The following is a 27,413-nucleotide window of genomic DNA, read 5'->3' on the forward strand; positions in this document are numbered from 1 at the left end:
TTGTCCCTTTCTATGACAACGATTATACTTTATCATACATTGTTACTTACATGTTATGGCTTATCTGCCCAAAGTAAAGCTCTTGAAGGCAAGGGCCATAACTGTACCCCTCATGAGGCCTGGCTTTTCCCTTAGCACGAACTGTGCCAATGTTTGCAAATGAGTGACTTAGGATGGAAATTTTAGCAATATCAGGTGTGTTCTTCAGTCATCCATCATTTGATCCATCCATGTACACTTTTTTCTACTTAAAATTTAAGAAACTCACAAAAATATATTTAGAACAAGGAGAAAGCTAAATCAAAAGAGGTAAAATACCTAAGGCAAAGGAAAGACACGGTTTGGAAAGTAAAATGGATTTAGGAGTGAGCCTAGTTCTTAAAAATATCTGTCATACAATTTTATGCATCTTTAGGGGGAGGACATTGTTTGGTGTTAAGCTTACTAGGAGCCAGTGAAGAAAGCAATTGGTTATTTGATTTTTAGTATCCATAAAATTATGATGTCAGTTGCTCACATGAATCATAGCTATTCCTGGAACCAGGATCAATGAGAAATTCCTCTCATGGGATATCAGAAGGAGTTTGCTGTCTAATATAAAGAATAACGTAATAACGTATTCAAGTCATCTTTACACCAAGCACAGCAATATATTTCAGAGAGAAATTTTTTATATCAGCCTTGGTTTATATGATAGTATCCCCACTGTGATAACGTAACTTAAATAAGAAGTACAGCTGTAGAAAGGAGTAGACGTTGGTTCATAAAAATCCTTCTATGCTAACAAAATTGCAAAACACTTATCAAACATTTTTATTTTGGTAAAATCTGTACTTAAAATATAAGTATAAAATTTCACTAGCAAGTAAAAGAATGTGGAGTAACGCAACATATATTGCCTAATTATTGGAATAAATAAATTGTAATCAACTAGTATAATCCATTTTCTGAGGTTGGGGCTCAAATATTGATGAACATTATCTACTTCGGTGTTTTTTTTGCCTTTTCCCTGCATATATAACTTCAGGATGCAGCAAATGGAACTAGTTTTTAAACAACAGGGACAAAGCCAGTTAAATATAGAATAGATTTCTTCCTTAGGTTGCAATTTAAGCTTCTTAGTAGAAGGAAACTGACTCTAGTGAGATTTCATAGACACCAATTATCCCAGAAAATGATGACCTAAGAGGAAGGTGTGAGAATAGTAACCAATTAATGAAGGGCAGATACCTGGAGCCCTCTCCTGGGGATGGGAAAGTTGAATGGAAGTGTTCTAACTGCAGGGATGTGATAGATGGAAACCATGTGTCTTCTGGGAAATTAACTGCCATTCACTTCCCTTCCTTTGTGTCTGTGTGGGTTTAATATTGCCATCATGTAATAGAGGCATCACCAATGTTAGTTTGAAAATGCCTGTCAGCGTACGAATATTTACTAAAAAAGAGTTTACAGAAATATAGATTCTCAAGTTATTTTTAAATGTTGGTGATTTTCTTGGGATGTTGTCTTCACGTTGGTGGTTCTGGGGTAGGATCAAAACTTACCTTGACTTCCTTCCTTATTTCTGGTGTTATGACTGATGGGCATGCCCAACCAGATCCAGGACAGTAGATACGTCCTCTTACTTGGTTTCTAATTCCTTTGAGTTACCATGGCTTTACTTTGCCTCACATTTAGGAATTCGGGCAAAGCTGTATATGTTTTTCTCCATTTCTTCTTACTTCTTGAAGCAGTGGTCTTTTCTTTCCTAACTGAATCTGCTTCTTTCCTTCCTATTAAATTTTTTTTTCTTTCTTTTTTTTTTTGTGTGAGATAGGGTCTCACTTTATCTCCCAAGCTGGAGCGCAGTGGCACAATTATGGCTCACTGTAGCCTCTCTGCCTCAAGGTATCCTCCCACCTCAGCCTCGTAAGTAGCTGGGACTACAAGAGTCCCACCATACCTAGTTAAGTACTTTCGATATTTTTTGTAGAGATAGGGTTTTGCCACATTGCCCAGGCTGGCCTCCAACACTGGGCTCAATCTGCCCTCCTTAGCCTCCCAAAGTGCTAGGATTACAGGCATGAGCCACTGCACCCAATCCTATTAACTTTTAATAGGCCATTCATCCACCCTACTACTTCACTGACATTGTTCTGGCAAAGTCACGAAATTCATTAGCTTCTTTTTAATCTACATCTTAGTTTTCTTCTGCCCCATTTTGTATTTCTAAATGGATCTTCCCTTTTGAAGCACTCCTCTCCTCTCTCTTGATCTCTTCCTGTCTCTGTGGTTCTCCTTTCTTTTCAGTCTCATCAAAGGGCCTCTGCTCACCTTTTAGACATTGGGTGTTTATTATTGTGCTCCTTTAAGTTTCCTTTCTTCTTTTCCTAGATAATCTCATTCATCCTCATGTTTCAATATATGTTGATGATCACTGCATCAGTCAGAGTGAGGCTAAGCTGCTGTAACAAAGACGTAGGTAGGTCGTCTTGCCCATGAGGTCATCAAATAACTCAGTTTTCATCTCTCTTGTTGCTCCACCATCCCCTAATGTGTTATCCTTATCTACAAAATCCAGAGTAGTTCAACAGCACCATGTCTGTGTTCCAATATCCAGGAAACGAAGGTCAAGACTTCCCTCCTGAGGAAGTGGTAAAGAACTTGTATACAACAGTTGTGTTGAAATTACCTCGATGAGGATATAGTTGCATGGCCATATGTAGCTTCAAGAGAGGCTAGGCAATCAGTAGTCACATACTCTGTAAAAACTGTGAGTATAATAACTTCAAGGAAGAAGAGGAGAAGGGATACAGGGACAAAATTATGGTCTCTGCTCAAATACCTTCAGCCTACACTCTCTGATACTCCAGGTCTACAGATCTGGCTGCTTTGTGATGTCTTCTGTGTGTCCTGCAGACACTGCAAACTCAGCATGTCAAAACAAAACAAAAACTCAACTAGTCGTTTTCTTCTAAGTTTGCTGCTCCTACCACTTTTCTCTCTCTCAATGGTATCATTACTCGGTTGTTCAAACTAGAAATCTCAATCATTCTTGATTCTTCTTTATATCTTACTTCCCACAGCAAATTTGTCACCAAGTTCTCTTTAATGCTTGAATCCATCCTGCTACCACAGTCTATGTCTATCGAGACCCTAAAAAAACTCTATGTTGTATTATTTCAGAAGCCTCCTAACTGGTCCTCAGCCCAAAAATTGTTTCCTTAGGTGACCTGTCCTCTGCACAACTACCATGTTTGTCTTTCTAAAGTCATATGGGATGGCCTCATTTTAAAATATCTGTAATGACCTTCCATTTGCCACTGTGTATCTTCTTTAAGTATCATTTTTAGAAATTGACCCTCTTTTCCCCCTTAAAATAAAGCCTATCCAAACCCCTTCAATATATACAAAAATAAATAAATGCAGAACTTCTTGTATGGCATTGTCCTTAGAGGGTGATTTGAAAATTGCTGGCCTACAGAATTTTAATTTAGGTTACTTGCTAGTAACTAGAAGGCCCTTCACAGTCTAGTTCTAGCTGACTTTCCCAAACTTACCTGTAGACAGAATTATCATCATCTTCCCTGCTCTAGTCACATTGCATTGCTTGCTTCTCTCACACATGGCTGGCACTTGTGGGTCTATGTTTGTTCCTGTTTCTTCAGTCATGAGTGGTGTCTGCCTGTCATTCATTGAGCACACAACCCGCCTCCTGGGTTCAAGCGATTCTCCTGCCTCAGCCTCCCGAGTAGGTGGGATTACAGGTGCACACCACCATGCATGGCTAATTTTTTTGTATTTTTAGTAGAGATGGGGTTTCAACATGTTGGCCAGGCTGGTCTCAAACTCCTGACCTCAGGTGATCCACCTGCCTTGACCTCCTAAAGTGCTGGGATTCTAGGCTTGAGCCACCACACCTGGCCAGAAAAATGCATTTAAAAAGAGAATTACATAAAGTAGTGAGGCCATAGTAGAGCTTCAAAGTGTCAGTTCCTTCCTTCTCCTTCTCAAACGTCACTTCTACTCTGTAATATTTTTGTGTGAGTACAAGAAAAAATAGTTTTCTCCAATCTGCTTTTATAGCATTTTATAATGCTTCTATTATATGTTTTATTATTATATTTACTTATGTTTTTGGTTGTCTCACCTGCTGGACTTTGAGCTCCTTGAAGGTAGGAGTCTTGACTTACTCACCTTTTATCCTTAGTGCCTAGCAAAAATAGACATGGAATAAATGCCTATTAAATTGAATTGCATTGAATTGAATTGAAATAAATTAAAGTAGAAAAATAAAGGTCGGCCGGGCGCAGTGGCTCATGCCTGTAATCCCAGCACTTTGGGAGGCCGAGACGGGCGGATCACGATGTCAGGAGATCGAGACCATCCTGGCTAACACAGTGAAACCCCGTCTCTACTAAAAAATACAAAAAAAAAAAAAAAACTAGCCGGGCGTGGTGGCTGGCGCCTGTAGTCCCAGCTACTCGGGAGGCTGAGGCAGGAGAATGGTAAACCCGGGAGGCGGAGCTTGCAGTGAGCTGAGATCCGGCCACTGCACTCCAGCCTGGGCGACAGAGCGAGACTCCGTCTCAAAAAAAATAAAAATAAAAATAAAGGTCAACCCATTTCCTTGACTTTGACTCACCTTCCCCAAAAGAATGGAGTTAGAGTTTGATGAATGTGCGAATGCTGTTTTGTAATAGAAAGGAGCAGTCTTCTGATTCTGAACATAAATAGCAACTGCTGGGCTGTGAAACAATCTGCAAAATTGCATTTATCCTGGAGTGTTTTGTTTTGGCATCAGTGGGATAGAATGTAGTTTCATAGTCCATGTTTATTGAACCATGTAAGGGATTTACAGGAGCATCTGTGTGGAAGCCAAAGTTAAAGTGGGGCACTGTCCCAAAAAAGTGACATGTAAGACAAATTGATGTATTCAAGCATTCAGAGTTGACAACATAATCTGCTATTTTTATAGAGGACACTTTGGCAGTAGGTGTAGGGTGTTTATATATGTGACAAAACCAAGCTTAATATCCACTCCCCTCAATCCTCTTACAAATACCTCTTTGTTACATCTCTATTTCTTTTAATGATATTAAAATGTCCTTCAATAATGATATTAAAAGAAATACCAGTTTTTGTGTTATTCAAGTTTCCAAGTTTGAAATCTTCAAATTCTCTTTTTCTTTTCTTGTCTCCACTTCAATTAATACTTGCCTAAGCCCAATCAATTCTATAGTAGTTCTCAGTTCTCACATTCTCTCTCTCCCCCAGCTCTCTTCACTGCACATACATGGTTTGTTACTCCTTTCTGGATTTCTATTTTCTCCTTCTTCTTTGATATCTCTTACCTGTCGAGGCTAGTTAATATGCTGCCTCTAGTTTATGGTTCTTAAAGAAAAGTAGCATATGTCTAGTCATAGATCTGTTCAGAATACTTAGTTTCCTCATTGCTGTCCAGAAATGTCTAAATGTCTCGAAGATCTATCTTTAACTTACCTTCCAGCTTCATCTTTTGTTCCCTTCTTCTAATTCTTGTTCAGATTTGATGGTTTAATCAAGCAGGGTTGTGATGGTTAATTTTACATGTCAACTTGAGTGGTCTAAGGGATGCCCAGATAGCTGGTGAACATTATTTCTGGGTGTGCCTGTAAGGGTGTTTCCAAAAGAGGTTAGCACTTGAATCAGTAGACTGAGTAAAGAAGATCTGCCCTCAGCAATATGGGCGGGCATCTTCCAATCTGGTGAGGACCTGAATAGAACAAAAAGGTGGAGGAAGGGTGAATTCTCTTCTTGAGCTGGGATATCTATCTTCTCTTATCCTTGGACGTCAGAGCTCCTGGTTCTTGGGCCTTTGGATTTCAAGATTTATACCACTGGATCCCTCACCCCCACTTTCATTCTCAGGTCTTCAGCCTTAAACTGAGAGTTACACTATCAACTCCCCCGTTTCTCAGGCCTTTGAACTTGGACTGAAGGGTATCAATTTGCAGATGGCATAATGGTGGGACTTCTCAAACACTATAATCATGTGAACCAGTTTCCGTAAGAAATTTCATCTATCTATCTATCTATCTATCTATCTATCTATCTATCTATCTATCTATCTATCTATTTATCTATCTATCTACCTAATTTGTCCATCCACCCATCCATCCATCCATCCACCCACCCACCCACCTACCCACCCATTCATCTATCCATCCATTGTATTAGTTCTGTTTCTCTGGAGAACCTTGACTAGTACAGGGATTAAGAGTTTTTCGTTTTTTTTTTTTTTCATAGTTCCTCCAATTTTTTTTTTTTTTTTTTTTTGAGACGGAGTCTCGCTCTGTCGCCCAGGCTGGAGTGCAGTGGCCGGATCTCAGCTCACTGCAAGCTCCGCTTCCCGGGTTCACGCCATTCTCCTGCCTCAGCCTCCTGAGTAGCTGGGACTACAGGCGCCTGCCACCTAGCCGGGCAAATTTTTTGTATTTTTTAGTAGAGACGGGGTTTCACTGTGTTAGCCAGGATGGTCTTGATCTCCTGACCTCGTGAGCCGCCCGCCTCGGCCTCCCAAAGTGCTGGGATTATAGGCGTGAGCCACCGTGCCTGGCCTGCCTGTGCTAATCTTTTTGCTTGGGATGCACGAGAATGTTTCAGTTACTCTTCTTTGGTCATTCATCTTTCCGCCATCTTCTGCTCATTTCTTTACATTCACCCTTAAAAAGTTTAGTTTCAACTTTGATGTATATGTTGATACTTCTGAAATCAGCAACACCGTGTATGATTTCGTTACTTGAAGGACATTACTGAGGTTTTATGGAACCAATAAATAGCACTCGTCCTCCGTACCTGAGGTCGGAACCAGTTGAGGGATACACTGGAAGTAAGACAGATGAAGATCAAAATGCTGTCTTCATTAATAATAGAGCTGAAACCAGAAAATGTGGCTTATAGTTGTGGAAACTGGACTTCCTAATACTGAATCTCAAATTAGATAGGCCACTCTGAGACTTAAGGAAGGTGGGGTAGAAGAGAATGCTCCCCTTGTTAATAATTGCCATCCAAATATAACGAGGAGAGGAAATCTCAGTGCGTTCCATGTCCAGCTTTTGCTCCCAAGTTCCCCAGTCAACCTCACACGGGGAGAAGTGAGCTAGGAGGTGGAGGGAGACCAAGGTGGTGACACTTCTGGACATCCGTCCACATGGGGGAAACTTTGGGATTGAGAAGAACATTTCTCCCATACCTTCTGTGGCTATCTTCCCAAATATTCCACCATCACCTCAAGTCCACACTCACCACATTCTCTTCAAAGCTACTTTCTTCTCCACCTGCTAGGTTTCACTGGAACTTTGTGTCAGTTTTGATTCACCTTCCCTCATGTGCCAGAGTTGAATATTAAAGTACAATTACTTTTCTTTTTTTTTTTTTTGAGACGGAGTCTCGCTCAGTCACCCAGGCTGGAATGTGATGGCATGGTCTCAGCTCATTGCAACTTCCACCTCCCAGGTTCAAGTGATTCTCCTGCGTCAGCCTCCTGAGTAGCTGGCACTACAGGCACATGCAACCACACCCAGCTAATTGTATTTTTAGTAGAGACGAGGTTTCACCATGTTGACCAGGCTGATCTCAAACTGCTGACCTCGTGATCCACCTTCCTTGGCCTCCCAAAGTGTTGGGATTACAGGCCTCAGCCACCGCGCCTGGCCACAATTACTTTTCTTTAAAATACTTCTTTTACTTGTCCCTTCTTTAACAGTGCTAGCATAAACCTATGATGAAACCTAAGCACCCTGAATAAGTTTGTCAAATCCGTCAGGTGTTTTCCTTTGCTTCTAGTTTGCTTTCTAAGGAATGTTGTTCATAAATCTGTTGTATTTTTTTTTTTTTTTTTTTTGAGGCGGAGTCTCGCTCTGTCGCCCAGGCTGGAGTGCAGTGGCCGGATCTCAGCTCACTGCAAGCTCCGCCTCCCCGGTTCATGCCATTCTCCTGCCTCAGCCTCCCGAGTAGCTGGGACTACAGGCGCCCGCCAACACGCCCGGCTAAGTTTTTGTATTTTAGTAGAGACGGGGTTTCACTGTGTTAGCCAGGATGGTCTCGATCTCCTGACCTTGTGATCCGCCTGTCTCGGCCTCCCAAAGTGCTGGGATTACAGGCTTGAGCCACCGCGCCCGGCCCACATCTGTTGTATTTTACACTAGATAGAGACTGGAATTCAAGTCTTCCTCCATTGCTGTAATATGTATTATCCTTTTTACAACATTCTCCAACATGTAATAGCACTTTAGAAAAGATGACAGTTTTGGAACATACCATGCTCATTCCTGTATGCACCTTTGCCCAGTGGACATTTTTGCCTGAAAAGCAAACCCTTGACTCTTCATATTCTTCATCTTCTAACTCAACTTCCACCCAGATAGCTCTCTGTGTACTCTAGATCACATCTCTGAGATTGTACTTAAAAGTCATTATTTAAAATTAGGAACTTGGTTGTTACTAAATTGCTTATGTTTCTTTTTAAAAAATCTCTTTCCAACTTATTTTTTTGAAGAATTCTTATACTTTTTATGTCTGTCCACCCTTTCCCAACATTTCTAGTATAGGCTAAACACATAAGAGATAATTAGTAAATTGCATGGCTTGATTAATAGAGAATCTTAGGATAGCGTGAATTATTTAATATGTTTGAAGTTAAATATCTAGGGTAAGATATGAGTCTTAAAAAACAACAAACATTTCTTCTATATTTCCTAATTTAGAATTTCCTTATATGAACAGATGTTTACATGTATCCTATTTAAAATTCTTTTGATGCATTCCTTGTTGGATAATAATACCCTTTTCTTTGGTGAATCCCAAGTGAGAGTATTGGAATGGAATACTGACAGGAAAAAAATGTTCTCAAGATAACACATGGCCTCAATCAAGAAGGCATCAGAAAAAATGAAGCAGGAATTTTGAGAAAAGACAGATCGTCGTCTAGGCTCATTGATTTTAAAAGAAAACATTTGGGTGCATGTAATATTTAAAGTCACTTTGTGGACCTTTCTTGTTGGAAATTTGTTGCTGTTTTGGAGACAGGGTTTCACTGTGTTGCCCAGGCTGGAGTGCAGTAGTGTGATCATGGCTCACTACAGCCTCAACTGCAGATGTGTGCCACCACATCTTGCTAATTTTTTTTTTTTTTTTTTAGACAGTCTCTCTCTGTCGCCAGGATTCTCGTCTGCCTCGGGAGTAGCTGGGATTACAGGCATGTGCTGCCACCCCCTGCTATTTTTTGTACTTTTAGTAGAGATGGGGTTTCACTATGTTGGCCAGGATGGTCTCCATCTCCTGACCTCTTGATCTGCCCACCATGGCGTCCCAAAGTGCTGGGATTACAGGAGTGAGCCACCACACCTGGCCTTTTTTTTTTTAATTCGTAGAGATGAGGTCTTGCTATGATGCCAGGCTGGTCTTGAGCTTTTGGGCTCAAAGTGATCCTCTGCTTTGGCCTTCCAAAGTTCTGTGATTACAAGTGTGAGCCACCACGCTCAGCCTAAAATGTTCTTGATTTAGAATGACTCTTATTTGTCTCTGATATATATAAAGGGAAATTTATATGTATAAAAGGAAGTTTCCTTAAAGAAATTCTTTTTTTTTTTTTCTGAGATGGGGTTTCACTCTTGTTTCCCAGGCTGGAGTGCAATGGCACGATCTCGGCTCACCGCAACTTCCGCCTCCCAGGTTCAAGCGATTCTCTGCCTCAGCCTCCCTAGTAGCTGGGATTACAGGCATGTGCCACCACGCCCAGCTAATTTTGTATTTTTAGTAGAGACAGGGTTTCTCCATGTTGGTCAGGCTGGTCTCAAACTCCTGACCTCAGGTAATCTGCCCGCCTCGGCCTCCCAAAGTGCTGGGATTATAGGTGTGAGCCACCACACCCAGTCCAAGAAATTCTTTAAAAAAAAAAGAAGCTCTTGTCTTACCTATATTCACACAATTGTTTCCTTTAAGTAAGTACAAAACAACTTGAGAATCGTTGATTTCCTAAGCTTTATTGTTCTTAAATTTCAGTTATTAAAAAACTAGCTAAGTATTATCAATTAGCTAATCTGTTGAGTCTTCCATCTTTATGAGTATTTTGGACAGTTGAGAATGGGGGAAATGTAGGAGAAATTGGAAATTTTCTTAATTCACAAGGTTTGAGAGTTGTGGAGAGGATGCCATTTCTAGGAATGGCCACAAGATGGTGTAGAAATAAATGCATTAAACATACATAAGTGTCATTCATTCATTCATTCACTCAATAAACAAATGTTTAATAATCTCCAACTACATGCTTGGAATAACGTTAGGCATAAGAGTTACTGAAATGATTATTTATAGTTCCTGTCCTCAAGAAGCCTAGATTTGGGGCCCGGCGCGGTGGCTCAAGCCTGTAATCCCAGCACTTTGGGAGGCCGAGAAGGGTGGATCACGAGGTCAGGAGATCAAGACCATCCTGGCTAACACGGTGAAACACCGTCTCTATCAAAAAATACAAACAACTAGCCGGGCGAGGTGGTGGGCGCCTGTAGTCCCAGCTACTTGGGATGCTGAGGCAGGAGAATGGCGTGAATCCGGGAGGCGGAGCTTGCAGTGAGCTGAGATCCGGCCACTGCACTCCAGCCTGGGCAACAGAGCGAGACTCCGTCTCAAAAAAAAAAAAAAAAAAAAAAAAGGAAGCCTAGATTCTGGTATAGGGAGATGTACCTGTAAGAAAATAAGGACAATAGTGTGTTATAGGGACTATGATGGAACTATGTATGAGGAGGAATGGGGACCCAAGGGAGAAAATGAGCACTTTTATAGAGAAGGGGTGAGGAGTGTGGATTTGTGAAGAAACCACAGAGGAAATGATTCCTAAACAGAATCTTATAAACTTGGTAGGTGGTTACTAGGAAGAAAATTGTATAGATTGTAGGATTGAAGGTTGTGTGGCTTAGAAATACAGGAGGTATCACCGGATGTGGTGGCTCAGGCCTGTAATCTCAGCACTTCGGGAGGCCGAGGTGGGCGGATCACGAGGTCAGGAGATTGAGACCAACCTGGATAACATTGTGAAACCCCCGTCTTTACTAAAAAATACAAAAAAACCTTAGCCGGGTGTGGTGGTGGGTGCCTGTAGTCCCAGCTACTTGGGAGTCTGAGGCAGGAGAATGGTGTGAACCTGGGAGGCAGAGCTTGCAGTGAGCCAAGAAAAAAAGAAATACAGATGGGATCTTTCCGAGGAAAATATGTGAATGAAAGACCAAAACTTGACAAAACAATCTGACATGTTTAAGGAACTTTGAGTAGTTTAATTTGATTAAGGTGCATGGTAGAGGAGCAGACTGAAGATAATGCAGGCCAGATAATGACAGCCTGACATGCTGTGGTGATATGATAGCCTTGTTTTAGGGATATCACTTTGACAGTAGTATGAATGGTGGCAGGGAGGTAGGGACATGAGCTGGGAGACTATTGTAGCCTCCAGGTGAGAGATGATGAGGGCTGGTACTGTGGGAATGAGAGGAGGTTAAATCCACATGACTTAGTGACTAAATGGCTGTCTGAATGAGAAAGAGGTAGTATTCTAAGAAGGCATTAAGTGTTCTAGCTTAAGGGAGTGTGATAGATGATTGACCAACATTGGAACTACAGGAGGAAGACTGGCTTTAGGAGGAAGACATTATAATGAGTTCATAGTGGATATGTAGTTTGAGGGTTAGGCTGAGGACTAGTAGTCCAGAGGTGGGAGCTGGGGTGAGGAAAGAGAATGGGAGAAACGCTGTTCCAGAGAGAGCTCAATGTGGGAGGAATGGAGTAGAATGGGAGGCAGGGTGGTATGATTTAATTTGGGTTATTTAAATCTTTCTTTTTTTTTTTTTTTTGACTGGGTGTTACAGAATTAAGTTGAGGACATATATAGTCAGACAACAAAACATTTTAGTTTATTATTTCTTTTTTTTTTTTTTTTTTTTGAGACGGAGTCTCGCTCTGTCACCCAGGCTGGAGTACAGTGGCCAGATCTCAGCTCACTGCAAGCTCCGCCTCCCGGGTTTACGCCATTCTCCTGCCTCAGCCTCCAGAGTAGCTGGGACTCCAGGCGCGCACCACCTCGCCCGGCTAGTTTTTTGTATTTTTAGTAGATACGGGGTTTCATCGTGTTAGCCAGGATGGTCTCGATCTCCCCTGACCTCGTGATCCGCCCGTCTCGGCCTCCCAAAGTGCTGGGATTACAGGCTTGAGCCGCCGCGCCCAGCCTTAGTTTATTATTTCTAAACATTAAGCTCCAGTCACACAATGCAATATTAGCATCCTAATATTCTTTCTCTCGATGTAGACCTTCGAAAAGATAAATTGCACTGTTAATAGGAGTACTTTTTGTTGTTTTTGTGACAATTAAATGCCTGGAGCCGGGGCTATACATTTATAGAAGGACTTACCTCTGGCCTTGTGCAGTTTATGATTGCTGGTGGGTGGCACTGCCTGCTGGGATCACCTCGACAGCAGCACTGCTGGCCCAGAGCTGTGTTCATCTGTAATCTCTCACTGTCCACCAGTCTGCTCATATTGAAGTGTGGCCAACACTTCTGCTCTGTTGTCTTTGTTCATTGTCAATGTCTGCTGAAACAACTTTCAGTTATGCTAAATTGCCTGCCTGGGCAGCCTAATCTATAGCTATTGATTATGGTAGTACACTGACAACAGGTTGCATAGGTTTTTGAGAGGTAACTTTATTTCTCTTCCCTGCGCCCCCCCCCCCCCACATTGGCCCTATATTTTTAGAGCACAATTTTGTGGAATACAGTCTTTTTCCCCCTGAATGTGTGTATCAAGTTATAGCAGAAATACCTGTAATGATCGTAACTAATACATTTCTAGTATTTACTATATGCCAGATATTGTCCTAAGTTCATTACATGTATTAACAATGCTATGACTTAAGTACCATTCTAGGTGACAAAAGTCGAGGTGCAGGAAGGTTAAGTGACTTATCCAAGGTCTCACATCTGGAGAGTGACAGAGCCAGTGTTCAGAATCAGGCAGGCTGGCTCCAGAGTCCATGTCTGGATACCGCTCGGGGTGATGGGGCAGCGTTACCTGGAGTGTGCTCCCCTTTGGATTTGGGCTGCCCACCTTTGGTATTTAAGTTCCTGCTGTCATTTTAATGGTCTTAGGAGAAACATGAGAAGAGTGTCATATAATTCCGTTTCTGGGACTTAATTTATGTTTCGTGAGCAGTGGTGAGTGAAGTTTAGATGTGGGTGCGCCCAGGAGGTGAGTGAATTCATGATCTCTGCACTTCTGTTTGGCTTGTTCATTTCTATTTGGACTCCATATAGAAGTAGATTATTATATCTTAGGACTTTACATTTTTGGAATGTCACTTAGATGTTTGATTTTCTTTTGACTATACCTAATATTCTAAGTGAAATTACATCCTCACACAACTTGTTTTTGTTAAGCTAAATAGTCCTGAGGATACTTTTTTAGTAGTGAAAGCACAGCAATTTAGTGCAAAGCAAAGGTACACGCTCGAGGAAGGGGAATGCAGGCACACTCAAGAGAGGGAGTCGCACCTCAATATACTTTTTTTTTTTTTTTTTTTTTTTTTTTGAGACGGAGTCTCGCTCTGTCGCCCAGGCTGGAGTGCAGTGGCCGGATCTCAGCTCACTGCAAGCTCCGCCTCCCGGGTTCACGCCATTCTCCTGCCTCAGCCTCCCGAGTAGCTGGGACTACAGGTGCCACCACGTCGCCCGGCTAGTTTTTTGTAGTTTTTAGTAGAGACGGGGTTTCACCGTGTTAGCCAGAATGGTCTCGATCTCCTGACCTCGTGATCCGCCCGTCTCGGCCTCCCAAAGTGCTGGGATTACAGGCTTGAGCCACCGCGCCCGGCCCTCAATATACTTTTAATAAAATAAAGTTTATTCAAACCAACTGTTCCCAATGTCTTACAGCTCTTTGCAGGTAAGCTGTACTTCTTCCTAATTTGTCTGTGCCCTGAATGCTTCTTAAAAACAATTTTTAACAAATGTATTATTGGCCGGGTGCGGTGGCTCACGCCTGTAATCCCAGTGCTTTGGGAGGCTGAGGCGGGCGGATCACTTGAGGTCAGGAGTTCAAGACCAGCCTGGCCAACATGGTGAAACCCCATCTCTACTTTTTTTAAAAAAATACAAAAATTAGCTGGGCATGGTAGGGCACGCCTATAATCCCAGCTACTCAGGAACCTGAGGCAGGAGAATCGCTTGAACCCGGGAGGCAGAGGTTACAGTGAGCCAAGATCACGTCACTTCACTCCAGCCTGGGTGACAGAGCGAGACTCTGTCTCAAAAAATAAAAAAGTGTATTATTAAACTATTACTCAGATACTTGCTAGAATGATAAGGAAAGACTTTATTCAGGAGTTGGACTAGCTGTCACAACTGTTATAATAGGGGAGAGAAGTTGGGGTCAACTCTCAATATAGCAAAGCCAGTTGAAGATTTATAGCCAATGAGCAGAATTAGGGGTTCAGGGTTGGAAAACTACTGAGGAGACATCAAGGATCAGGGGGTTGTTGCCAAACCAACTTAACAGGAACTTTGCAGAAGGCAGGGCAAGGTAATCAAATATTAAGGACGGAAAGTGAAGAATTTGATCAGATATCAAGAGTAGGGGGTAATTTCTAAACTGACTTAGCAAGATTCTCGCTAAAACTGGGCTATGTAGGTCTGGCAAAGATGGAGCCAAAGATGAGGCTTAGTCGAGAAGAGAGCTAAGGAGAGCCTGATTAAAGTTTGATCAAGAAGAGATTCTTTGTCAGTAGGAGGAGAAGACAACAGTTTTTAAAAGAAACTTTAAAGGACAATTAACAATAGCCATGTGGATGAAATTCAGTTCTCCTGAAGGCTGAAATGGAGAAAACTATTCCAAGACTTGTTGAGCATTCACAATTTTAAAAGTTAAGCAATATCAAGTCATCAGTTTATGTAAGGTTGTTTATCCTCAGAGTCACCATAAACATACTATGCCAAATGTATTCTCTCTTTTAATGGCCCTAGCACCAAGGACAGGTGTTCATGAAAATTTCACAGGCATATTGAAAAGCTACTGGGAAATACTCATCTAGTATTTTCTTGTATATCATATTTACATTTACAAGAACATACTTGCCTGGAATTCCGCATCATGGATATTCCAAGCCTTTCACACATTCTACAAGCCTGTAGTCAGAGTTTAAAAAGAAATATGTTACTATGCTGCAATGATTCACCTCCTGCTGATGAGTCACCTCCTACTGATTAGAAATAGGGGAAGAGAATGCTACCAATCTGAGTTGGCTGGGCTTGAAGTATCATAAAATATGCAGGGGAAGGGTCTGGATACTAAGGGATCCAGTGCTCCTGAAATTTTAATGTGCATAGTAATTAAATCCTTCAGGATCTTCTTAACATGCAGGTTCTGATTCAGTGGGACTGAAGTAGGACCTCAGATTTTGTGTTTCTAATGATGCTAATTTTACTGGTCCTAGGACCATACTTTGAGTAGCAAGGACTTAACTCAATAGGAAGTAGAACTAAGTGCTCTTTTGAGCTCTGTATTTACTTCTCTCCACTAAAAGTAAGATTGAATAGTTCCTAGCTTCAAAACATATATATATATGTATGTATGTGTGTGTGTATGTATATATATATATATGTTCTTGTCACATTGTAAAGAAAACCAAAATTTTAAATTTATTACCTCCAGACCATAGAAATGACTGTTGTTTCAAGGAAATTTAGTGCATTAAAGGTGTCATTGATTCACCAGTTCTAGTAACCTTTGTAAAGAGGAAGTTTTTTTGAGTATAAACTCCTAGTAAGTGACAATAATATTACTGACAATAACATTATAATTGCTGATAATATTACTGACAATACTTTTACTCACAAAAATAAGGTTAGTAAAAAATAGAACCATTATATCTTGAGCACAGACTAGGTGCTAGGCATTCTTCAAGGTGCTTTTTGTACGTTACCTTTATAAGCCCTTACATCAACCTTGCAAGGTAGATATTAAATACTTTTTGATTGATGAGTGAGAAAACCATAGTTCAGAGAGTTAAGGTATCTGTAGTGAGAGAAGAGAAATTTGAACTTGGGTTTCCAAAGTTGTGTCTAATCTATTAGAGCCAATTTGGTGGTAGCAATGGAAATAATATCAAAATCCTTTATTTTCCCAGCAGGATTCTGTTCTTCGCATTCTTAGTTCATGCATTGACTGAAACAAAGGGAAACTTAGGAGAGGAGACTGACTTGGCAGAATGATTCTGTCTAGGACTATTGCTATGAGTAACATCTTTGAGGACAAAGATCAGCCAGAGACTATTTAGCTCTCTTGTTTTCTACCTTGACAGTTTCCCTTTTTTGGACTTTCTCTTCACATTGTAGGTAGCTAATCCTTTTTTCTCTTTTCCCCTTTCTCCCAAGCTATTTGACCATTCAACAACTGTCAGATTCATTTGAAAAATATTCTCAGTAGCTTTTATTGGTTAATGTCCTGGGGACATGGGTCTCCTCCCATAAAACCTTTGTGAAACAAGTCTCAATGAAACAATGAAAGCAAGGTTTCAGACCAAGTTCTTCTGTACCTACAAACATTTATTAGCAAAAATTCAGAGCAGTGATACAACTTGTTGGTGGAGTTACCTCAATCTTTGTCCTTTGGCACTCTGCACTCTTCCTAGAACTTTCCATGAAAACCTTGCTCTGAGAGAGACAGAAGAAAGGATTACATCAAAAGGAGATTTAACTGCCCTTAGGGTGTAGATTAAAACAAGTGTATATAACCAACCACAGCATCCCGGATGATGCTGGGGTCTTTGGGAGTAAATGAGGAGCAATAGCGCAGGTTTAAATGGTCACTTTGCCCTTCCTGGGCAAAGCAAAAGAGAGAACTTAGCTTTTTCCTTAGTTGCACTTTCTCAATTAATTGTATTTTACATAAGATAATTATGATTGTTGCAATATTTACATTAGAATACTATGTCTTTTAAATTCCTGGTATTCTTATTTGGTGCTTGTTCCAAAACCTCCTTCTGGATTTGGGAAGGATGAGAGGAGCTGAGCCCAGTTAGGCATATGTTTTACTGATCCACCTGGTCTCCGCTGCTCCTGTGTCCAGGAAGGCTCCAGCCCTCAGGGAGGAGAGCTGTCCTGTATCTAAGGTTTTATCCCTCAATTGTCTCTTTATTTGTTGCTAGCTTATATGGCTAGAAGTCAGAGAATTTAGTTCTGCTTCCTGAATTATCTTTAATAAAGCTTCTGTTCACGAGCAAGTCTGTGTGCAGTAGGCATGGGGACAGCTGCATTGCCACTTGGCCGTGACCAGCTTACCCAAGCCACAGCTTCTGTCTAGGGCCCCCTCTCATGTGGCTGATTGCAAGTTAGATTGTTAAAGAGGGTTAGCACATAGAGATTTATTATTCCTGAATTGATAAACTTTATTACCTGAAAAACGATAATAGAAAGATGATGTTTGAGTTGTTTACTAAACTTGTCTTGGTTTCCATGATGTTTGTTTGCTTTCTAACGCATGTGAACACACTAGCTGATCACTGCTCTGCCAGCAATACAGTGACCATTCTCTACTAAATAAGGGGAGTTGTTGCATCAATTGGATGGTATGTACCAGCAAATCTGATAGCTCTAGTGAAAGGAGGATTCATACCATTGTGTCATTATTACAGTGTTCTACAACTGAGAATAAAACATTTATTTGATTAAGTGCCATTTACTGTGCTTCCTTTTCTAGTCAGTTTCTCATCCACACAGCCTTTGGAGCCAGATTTACCATTTAATGGGACCTAAGATTTTATTGGAAGTTTTTTTTTAAAAATTCTCTTTTTTGCCTTTCCTTTCCTTTCCTCTCCTCTCCTCTCCTCTCCTCTCCTCTCCTCTCCTCTCCTCTCCTCTTCTTTCCCTTTCTCTTTCTCTTTCTTTTTGAGATGGAGTCTTGCTCTGTCGCCCAGGCTGGAATGCAGTGGTGTGATCTTGGCTCAAGGCAACCTCTGTCTTCCGGGTTCAAGCGATTCTCCTGCCTCAGCCTCCTGAGTAGCTGAGATTACAGGTGCGTGCCACCATGCCCAGCTAATTTTTGTATTTTTAGTAAAGATGGGGCTTCACTATGTTGGTCAGTCTGATCTCGAACTCCTGACCTCGTGATCTGCCCACCTTTGACCACTAGAAAAAAACTGAGAAGATTATTTAACTCGACCTACCCAGCTACTAACTGGAAAAGACACTTGAACCCTCTGGGCTTTAAATTAAATATCTGGAAAAGTGAAGCAGTTGGAAAAAATGATTACTAGTATTTTTGGGTCTAAAATTGTATCACCATCTATTTTACAAAATAAAGAAATATTTGCAAAATTAGAGGCTTGCTTAATTAGTGGATTTAATGAGTACCAGTGGAATATATTAAAAGTTAACATTTTAAAGTGGAAAGATTTTAATATTACTTCTTTTTTTTTTGGTTGTAAGTCTTGCTTTTCAGGGTTGGGTGACTGGGGCTATTGTAATTTGGGGCCCTTAGCCATAGGAGCTGCCAAAGGGTACAAAAGAATTGCTTCACTGTTAATTTTGCTGGACTTTTCTAAGGGTAAACAAACTTCCTTTGACATGTACAAGTTTCCAAAGCTGTGCTTTCCTCAGGGAAGGTAGTTAAAGCTAAAAGAAGCAAAGCTTTTAGATTTAATTCAATGGGTGAACATGAAAGCCATGCATAAATCTTAGAAGAACTGTGCTTTGCTGAGAGGCAAAGAATTGCCTCTACACTCTGATGTGGGGATATGCAGGAGGAGCCCAGGAGGTCCCTGTGAGGGTGCAAACCAATTAAGTAAGTCTTGAACCGAAATTGCTTTTTATCATCTGGGTGAGAAGCCACAGATTTAAAGAAAAGGACTATTGTTTTACAAAGACCTAATTAGCTGGGCTACACTCAAGCTCTTGGGTTTTTATCTTATTAGAGAAAGGAAAGGTTGAAATTGCTTATGGGCTACTTCCTGGGTTGGAATTCCTAGGAATTTCGAATTCCTGAATCCATTTCTAAGGAATACAGAATTCTTCCTAAAGCCGTGTGTATCGGACTAACTATATTTTTCATTGAGACTCAAACTAAAAATGCAATTGCTCTGATCTACTGAAGTTTGTCCTAAATATCTTCTTTACTACAGGCGTGCTAGTACAAGTATGCTTTAGCCTTCCTAAGGACGTAGACTTTGGAGTAAATAACATGTGGGTTTAAAACTCAGCTGTGTAAAATCTCAGCTGTACACCAAGTGGCTATTTGCTTTGAAGCAAGTTACTTGAGCTTATATATAAAATAGGGTATCTACAGGAGTATTGAGAGTATTAAATACAATTTAGTGACATAGTTAGTGTCTAAAGGGACCTGAAAGGGCTTCTAACTCTTACATGGTGTAATGTTTTAAAATGTGGCACTTTCAGTGTGACAATATTTTATAATAAGCATGAATTGCACTAATTCTTCTTTGTTGAAAACAAACAGGCAAGCAAACAAAAATGTGGCTAGAGAGAGAGAGAGATAACCTCTCACAGTTTGTGAGAGAGTCACAGTTATGTGGAAAAACATAACTAAGAAGACTTCCTTATTCTTTAAGAGCATCAAAAACTGGCACTGAGTCCAAACCTTGGCTCATGGATTCAAATCTATAATGTGCCACTTACCGACTGAGTGCCTGGGGCAAGTTCTTCAACTTCTCTGCCTCGGTTTCCTCTTCTACAAATTGTGAAGATAGTAGTACCTCTAGTATGGTTGTGAAAATGAAAGGGAAATAAAGGATGTTAAAGAAAGTATCCAGCATGTACTCAGAGCCCAGTAAAAGTTAGTGATCACCATTACCTCCACCACTGTATTAAACTGCTGAGCGTTCAATTTTAAAAATAGGAAGGAGAGCTTTAGTGCAGCAGTGTTTGACAGATTTAAGATACAATACCTTTCCTTAAAGTAAATTTACTTCGTTATATTTTAGCATCTAATTATTGCCCTTTGATTTGATAAAGAGATATAGATGGTTTATCTCATGAGAACAGTTCTAAGCTACACTTTTTGACATGTTAATCTTCTGTGTGAAGGCTGGACTTCGTTATTTCTAGAGTGTTTCTGAACAAGGCAGATCAGAGCTTTAATTTTTGGAATGTTAACAAGGGCAGCTGTATTCCAGAGTTCTAGTTGTTTTTATGAGATTTTTAAAAAAGTGCAGAAAGGAAACTAGTGAAAAAAAGTTTATAGACTCTGGTTTGAATCCAAATCCTTTCAGAAGGGTTCTCTTCATATTAGATGGCAATAAAATTAGTCAATCAAATACTCAAATGTGTGCTTTTACGATTTATAATTGTACTCTTATTTTTTTTTGCAATTATTTCATATCTTTGATTTGGAAAACATTTTTAAGGCATGATAAAATAAATAAATGCTTTTTGTATAAATGAAAAAATTAAGCTAGGTGTGCATGCACCTGTATTCCCGGCTACTTGAGAGGATGAGGTGAGATGGAGTGCAGAAGTTTGAGTCCAGCCTGGGTAACATAGCAAGACTCTCTCTCTTAAAAAAACAAAAATGAGTGGCCGGGCGCGGTGGCTCAAGCCTGTAATCCCAGCACTTTGGGAGGCCGAGACGGGCGGATCACAAGGTCAGGAGATCGAGACCATCCTGGCTAACACAGTGAAACCCCGTCTCTACTAAAAAATACAAAAAACTAGCCGGGCGAGGTGGCGGGCGCCTATAGTCCCAGCTACTTGGGAGGCTGAGGCAGGAGAATGGCGTGAACCCAGGAGGCGGAGCTTGCAGTGAGCTGAGATACAGCCACTGCACTCCAGCCTGGGCGGCAGAGCGAGACTCCATCTCAAAAAACAAACAAACAAACAAACAAACAAACAAACAAAAAACAAAAATGAAATGAAAGTCATTTATTCTAGAGGCTTCAGGAAACTCCAGAGTTTGAATTTTCCTATAAATGCAGTCTTTATCTATAAAATATGTTGTGCACCCTTAGTGATGAAGTAAAGTATTTGACATCTATTAAATGCTTTGCCATTTTATAATTTATTCTAATCTATGCTTATGTTTCTGTCTAGAACAAAGGATTAGGAAACTACCTTATTTCTTTTCCCCAAGCTTGCTGTATTTTTTTTCTTTGAAAAAATTATTTTTAAGATATTTTAATTTAAGTTATAGTCAGTGTGATTATACTCAGTGTGATTTTTTTTTTTTTTTTTTTTTTGTGACAGAGTCTGGCTCTGTCACCCAGGCTGGAGTGCAGTGACCCGATCTCAGCTCACTGCAAGCTCCGCCTCCCGGGTTCAGGCCATTCTCCTGCCTCAGCCTCCTGAGTAGCTGGGACTACAGGCGCCCGCCACCTCGTCCGGCTAGTTTTTTGTATTTTTTTAGTAAAGACAGGGTTTCACCGTGTTAGCCAGGATGGTCTCGATCTCCTGACCTAGTGGTCCGCCCGTCTCAGCCTCCCAAAGTGCTGGGATTACAGGCGTGAGCCACCGCGCCCGGCCCCTCAGTGTGATATTTAATTTTAAGTTATAGTCGGTGTGATTATAAATATGAAAATCTGAAGAGTCAATAGAGAAAAAGACAAGAAGAAATAGTGACTATATGTGGGTAGTAGAGATGCTGGTAATTTATTTATCTTTCAAATATTCTTATTAAAAATTTTTAATAATTATGTATTACTCCCAAATTTAGAAGTCAGTTTCTAATGCAATGTAAGATGCAATAAATGCAAAGGTTAGATTTCAGCATTATTTTAAAAATTACAGAATTTAGAAATTCTTACATAATTTTGTAGAAAACATCTAACTTTAGGGTATCTTTATTACTATTTTTTTTGATGTAGCGATGACTAACCAGTCAATTCCACTTTGTGTATTGTGAGGAAAATAATAACTTGTTTGTGAACTAAAGAAGGTAAAAGATTAAAAGATAAAATACTATTATTCAAAGAATTACTAAGAGATAGAAGATGATACAGTCAGGAATTTCTGAGGGCCTGGGAATACATGCAACCAAAAAATTGTGTAAATGTAGAGGTCATAGAAAGAAGAAAGAGATTAGGTAGGGTATTATAGAGAAGAGCCAAAATTTTTTTGTAGAAGGAAGAAAACTGTTCAAAATAACACAGAAGGACCAAAATAAGCGTTCTGGCTAATGCATGAATACAATTTATTCATTTAGCATTCAAAAAAGATTTTGTTCCACTGATTCTCAGTACCATCTCTTATCACTATGACATTATGACATTTTGGAAAAGACTAGTAACATTTTCATTAAATGGTAAGGATTTTTTCTTTTCTTTTCTTTTTGTTTTGGAGATGGAGTCTCGCTCTGTTGCCCAGGCTGGAGTGCAATGGCATGATCTCCACTGATGCGATCTCCACTGATGCAATCTCCGCCTCCCAAGTTCAAGCGATTCTCCTGCCTCAGCTTCCCTAGTAGCTGGGATTACAGGCGTCTGCCACCACGCCCAGCTAATTTTTGTATTTTTAGTAGAGACGGAGTTTCACCATGCTGACCAGGCTGGTCTGGAACTCCTGACCTCAGGCGATCTGCCCACCCCGGCTTCCCAAAATGCTGGGATTACAGGTGTGAGCCACTGTGCCTGGTTGGTAAGGATTTTTAAAGTATTTTTTTAAAAAGTTTACTTGGTCAAAGGTAATTCATTAGCTCGTACTATGTTTTGATATAATATAAAAGCAATGAAGTGCTATGCTGATGGCACTTTGAGTGGCTGTTAAGAGTAGAAACCAGAGATTCGTTGGTCTTAGAAACAGCATTAGTGTAACATGTGGATTATGTGTACTCTAATTTACCCAATGGTGTGAGCACTTCATCTGTTGTCAAAGTAATGGAGAAAACTCTGGTTTAGCATTAGAAATCAGTCTTCTCTAGTACAAGTCATGAAACTTAATGTTGGCGGTTTTAAAAACTGCAGTAAAGAAATTAACCTTCTCACCTTTTATTTTATCACATAACTTTTTTTTTTTTTTTTTTCTTACAAACAGAGGTTTTATTGCGTTTGGTCCACAATCGTATTTCACATTATCTCATGGAGCAGGGCCCCTGGGTGGGAGTCCCTGTGCAGTACTTGGCGGGGCGTGTGGCCGGGGGAAGATGGAGAAGTATAGCTTGTCGAGCCCAGAAAGGAGGGTTGGGGGCTCCTTAAAACCTACTGAGGGGCCAGGCATGGTGACTCACACCTCTAATCTCAGCACTTGGGGAGGCCGAGGCAGGTGGATCACATCTGAGGCCAGGAGTTTGAGACCAGCTTGGCCAACATGAAGAAACCCCTTCTCTACTAAAAATACAAAAATTAGCCGGGCGTGGTGGAGCACCTGCAGTCCCAGCTACTCGGGAGGCTGAGGCTGGAGAATCGCTTGAGCCCGGGAGGTGGAGGTGCAGTGAGCCGAGATTGCGCTACTGCACTCTAGCCTGGGTGACAGCCACAACTAAAACAAAACCTACTGAGGCCAGAGTGGGTTGGGGGAGGGTAGCATGGAGAGGGGATCAGGCTTAGCCCCAACAACTCAGAATTTCACTTCCCTGTACGGCCTTCACTTTCCCCACCTGGCCCCGGGGGCAGATCTGAGGGTCTGAGGTCTGTTGGTCCTGGGGAAATCCAGTCACCTGGGAGCCGGAGATATTTAGCATCATGGCAGGGCCCCCTTTCCCAGGTGACTGATTTCCCAGCACCTTCTCCACTGTCCCTGCCCCATTCCTCAGGAATAAAAAACAAAACGTATTTTTCTTTTGTGAAGACTTCCTGAAACTTGCAGAGAAACCACAAACTGCTCAGCTGACAAAAGGGGGAAGAGGCGAGGCAACCAGAAACCTTTGGGAACCGGTTAGTCTCTTCTCCGCAGCACAGCCTGAACGTGCCAGCAGGGACCCTCGCCCTACACGCCCTACACATTATCGGGATATGGCCTTGACCTCCCTCCCCCACAGCCCGGTGGCTCAGCCCTGCGAAGGACCAAGGCAAAGGGGAAAAAAGCTCTGCTGCCTGATCCCACGCTGCCACTCACAGACCCTTGGTTGATTGGCAGCACTGAACCAGCTAAGAAAAAAAACAAAGATGAAAACACAGAAAAACCCAGAAACCCAGACAGGGAGACGATGTGGGAAGACAGCGTGCTGGGAGCCTCAGTAGCTGGCCTCCTCCTGGTAGTAAGGGGGATATTCAGGGACCTCCCCCGGGTCTGGGCAGTCGCCGGCGCCTGAGGGAGCCCCATCGGCCACTGTGCCTTGCGGGCAGTACTTGGGGTCATATATCTGTCGGCCCAGGCCGAAGACCTGGCCGCTCTGGTTGGCGCCCTGCGTGTAGCCCATCTGCAGGGACATGGAGGAGTTGTCACACTTGTCGGTTCCCAGCTTGGTGTCATAGATGTGCCGCCGCGTCCCGGGAGCCGTCATGCCCACCTGGCTCGCACACTTGTTTGTGCCCATCTGGAGGCTGATGGTCGAGTGGTCCATGGGGGGCAGGATATGGTTCTTGGGGTCATAGAGATGCCTCCTCGTGCCGTACGCGGTCATGCCCGACTGGCTGGCGCATTTGTTGGTGCCCATCTGCAGCCCGATGACACACTGGCCGGCCTTCATGGTGGCGTCGTCGAAATTCCGCTCCTGCTTCTCCGAGTACTTGACGCCGATGTCCACCCCGCTCTGCAGCCCCTTAGTCTTGGCCTTCCCCGCCAGGGCGAGAAGAGACACCTGCACCTGTGTCATGTTCCCACTCTCAAACAGGTCGTTGGCCTCGAACAGGTCCACGGGGTTCATGCCGTAGCTGACCATGGCCTTGATGAAGTTGGACAGGTTTTCTAGCTGGTGCCAGTTCTGCATGGAGCGGTTGATCTTGGGGACGGAGCCCGGCTGTAGCTTGTTCATGAGTGTGCATAAGATAGTTCCGTCCTTCAAGCCCTTTTGGAAGTCGGGGCCGATGGAGAGGCCGGTGAGTCCCTCGATCCAGGTGCGGAGCTCTGCCTCCTTCTGAGGGTCATATTTGGACAGGAGCCGGTTCTTGACCTCGGCCGACAGCCCGTACGAGGGTCCCTTGTTGAACTGCGTGGAGCTCATGGCTGGCTGGCGGGCGGCGGGACGGGGCCGGACGGGACAGGGGGGACACATAACTTTTTGAAAGCTCTGTTATTATAATGACAGTGATTTTGGTTTATATAATACCAATCTCACAAATGCAGAAGTTCTCAATGATAATGTTTATGGTTTTAAAATGTTTGTTCAGGTTTTAAAGACTTCTTCTTTTAAAAAGATATCTGAGTATATGAAAAGCGTTACTATGCCATATGAAGAAAGATTTATTTTAATAATCTCACTCTACTTACTGCCAGTTTTATCCAGAAAAATAGATGAATAAACTGCTTACAAAACAGTTAGGGAAAACAACATGTGGTGTGGAGGTATGGAGGTAGGGAACATGGTGAGTCACATGGATGAAGTTTTGCTGCAGTTAGAATTTATTAAAGATGAGCTGATAGAAATTACTGTAGCTAATCTAATTATATAACCATTAGAAAAATGTAAATATTGTTATATACCTGAAATTTATCTCCAGCCATATATACTTAAAAATTAAAGATGGATAAATTTCATACATTTCTGTGCAGCTTTATAAAGATCTATTTTTGGTAAGGATGGTCTACTAGGTTTTTTTACGTATTTATTCCAAAAATTCATTGCCCTAAGTTTTAAAGAAATTAAGTACTCTGTTTTTTTCTGTAGCACTGTGAGTTTCAATTTTTAAATAATGTTTTGTGTGTAATAGAGATTAATTACACACACACACACACACATAGCCTTACTTCACCACCATGGTGGCTCACGGTGCTACATATATGTAGCATTCTGTTTTAATAAGAGTCCAGCACTACAGTTTTTCTTACACACACAGCAGCTATAGCTATCTTTTCAGCTGAGGTGCAGCATACAGTGCAGCAAAGGAAAATATCTTTTGGAGTACAGAATACTCTTAATTATCAGTTACTGGGCATCTACTTTGTGACTGTAATTTATGTCCTCCTATCTCCGGCAAATCCTAGACAAGAAAAAAAATCCTTAAATCAATATAATACAGTGGGTGCTGCTTATCAACTGCTAGGTAAGAACTTCGAAATCTGGATCACAGTAGAGGTTATAGTAAGGCCAAGATCTTAGTCAACATATAGGAAGGAACCACTTCTATGAGACTAATGACAATAAAGTGAGTGAGTGACTAAACCCACACTATGTAATAAAAATAATATGAAGTTGAGCATTTTTCAGGTACCTTAAACATAGTTATATTTTCATAACAAACTAAGAGACAGCATTGTTACTTTTTATTCTTTCATTGTGAGACTTGGTTATTGCAGAAAAATGGTAAAACATTAACAAACCAAAAATAAGCAAAATGAAGATAATAAAGTTTACTAATCAACTATCCAGAAATGAAAAGTTAATTAATCAATGTTAACATTGGCATAAACTTTTTGTATGTTTTTTCTCATGTTATTTTTTTTTTAAAGGTGGTATTTTGAAATGCTACTGATATGAATTTTAAATTTTTTCTTGGAAGTGATTTATGACTGAAGAAAAACTCTGTGTTGGTCCTGCTCAGATTCCTTTTTTCCTTTTCTCTCACAATTCTGCATTGTCTACTGATAATCTTTTGTGTTGGTGTATTAGTCTTACTCCTGTCTGACTATTTCCTTATATCAAATCTTTTAATATAAATTATACATAAATCTAAGTTTCCAAAATTACTTCACATTTACTTTTCACGTAATCAAAAATTATTTGTATTTCTATAGGTCTATTTCCTAGTCTCATGCAGTGCTCTGTTTCTAGTTTCTTCTTGAATACACTCTAAAAAATGTTATTATGTATTGTCTGTAAGGCAATTCTTTCTGCTTTCATAATGACCGTCTTTTTTGAGGTCTTACATTTTTTTTTTCCTTGAACTCTACCTGGTTATGTTTTATCTGCATTGAAAGTATTTTCTTATCTTCCCTAAACACTTGTATTTCTACTTTGTGCTCTTATTTTATAAAGGCTATTGCTTTTTAAACGTTTAAAAGAATTATATTAAGATGTTTGATCAGATTTTTGTCTGTGCTTGGTAGCATTTTCCTGGTGAATACTCTTCACTTGTCATTTATGCCTTATGTTTTTTCCTCCTATTCTTTTATGATTTTTGTATAGGTTTCGTTTTTTTTAAAATTGAGATATAATACATACATAATAAAATTCACCACTTTAAAGTGTATAATTCAGTGGCTTTTACTATATTCACAGAGTTGTACAACCACCATTACTATCTATTATGATTTTCATCATGCTAAAAAGAAACTATATACAACCACCATTACTATCTATTATGATTTTCATCATGCTAA

At 40.9% G+C, this 27,413-nt stretch overlaps 2 protein-coding genes across 21 annotated transcripts in view; one reads left to right on the forward strand and one right to left on the reverse strand.

Moving 5' to 3' along the window:
- Window positions 1-27,413, forward strand: part of ANK2 (ankyrin 2) — a 583,169-nt gene that overhangs the window by 26,364 nt on the left and 529,392 nt on the right. The gene's annotated exons all lie outside the window — the stretch shown is intronic.
- Window positions 23,018-25,139, reverse strand: LOC113224981 (calponin-2). Its single transcript, XM_026455018.1, has one exon. It carries the CDS (start codon window positions 25,096-25,098, stop codon window positions 24,169-24,171), a length of 930 nt encoding a protein of 309 aa, XP_026310803.1. The 5' UTR covers window positions 25,099-25,139; the 3' UTR covers window positions 23,018-24,168.

This window comes from Piliocolobus tephrosceles, chromosome 3 (assembly GCF_002776525.5).
Source record: "Piliocolobus tephrosceles isolate RC106 chromosome 3, ASM277652v3, whole genome shotgun sequence".
NCBI classification, from domain to species: domain Eukaryota; kingdom Metazoa; phylum Chordata; class Mammalia; order Primates; family Cercopithecidae; genus Piliocolobus; species Piliocolobus tephrosceles.

Coding starts and splice junctions, on each gene's coding strand:
- LOC113224981 (XM_026455018.1), bottom strand. CDS start 25,098: ATGAGCTCCACGCAGTTCAACAAGGGACCCTCGTACGGGCTGTCGGCC.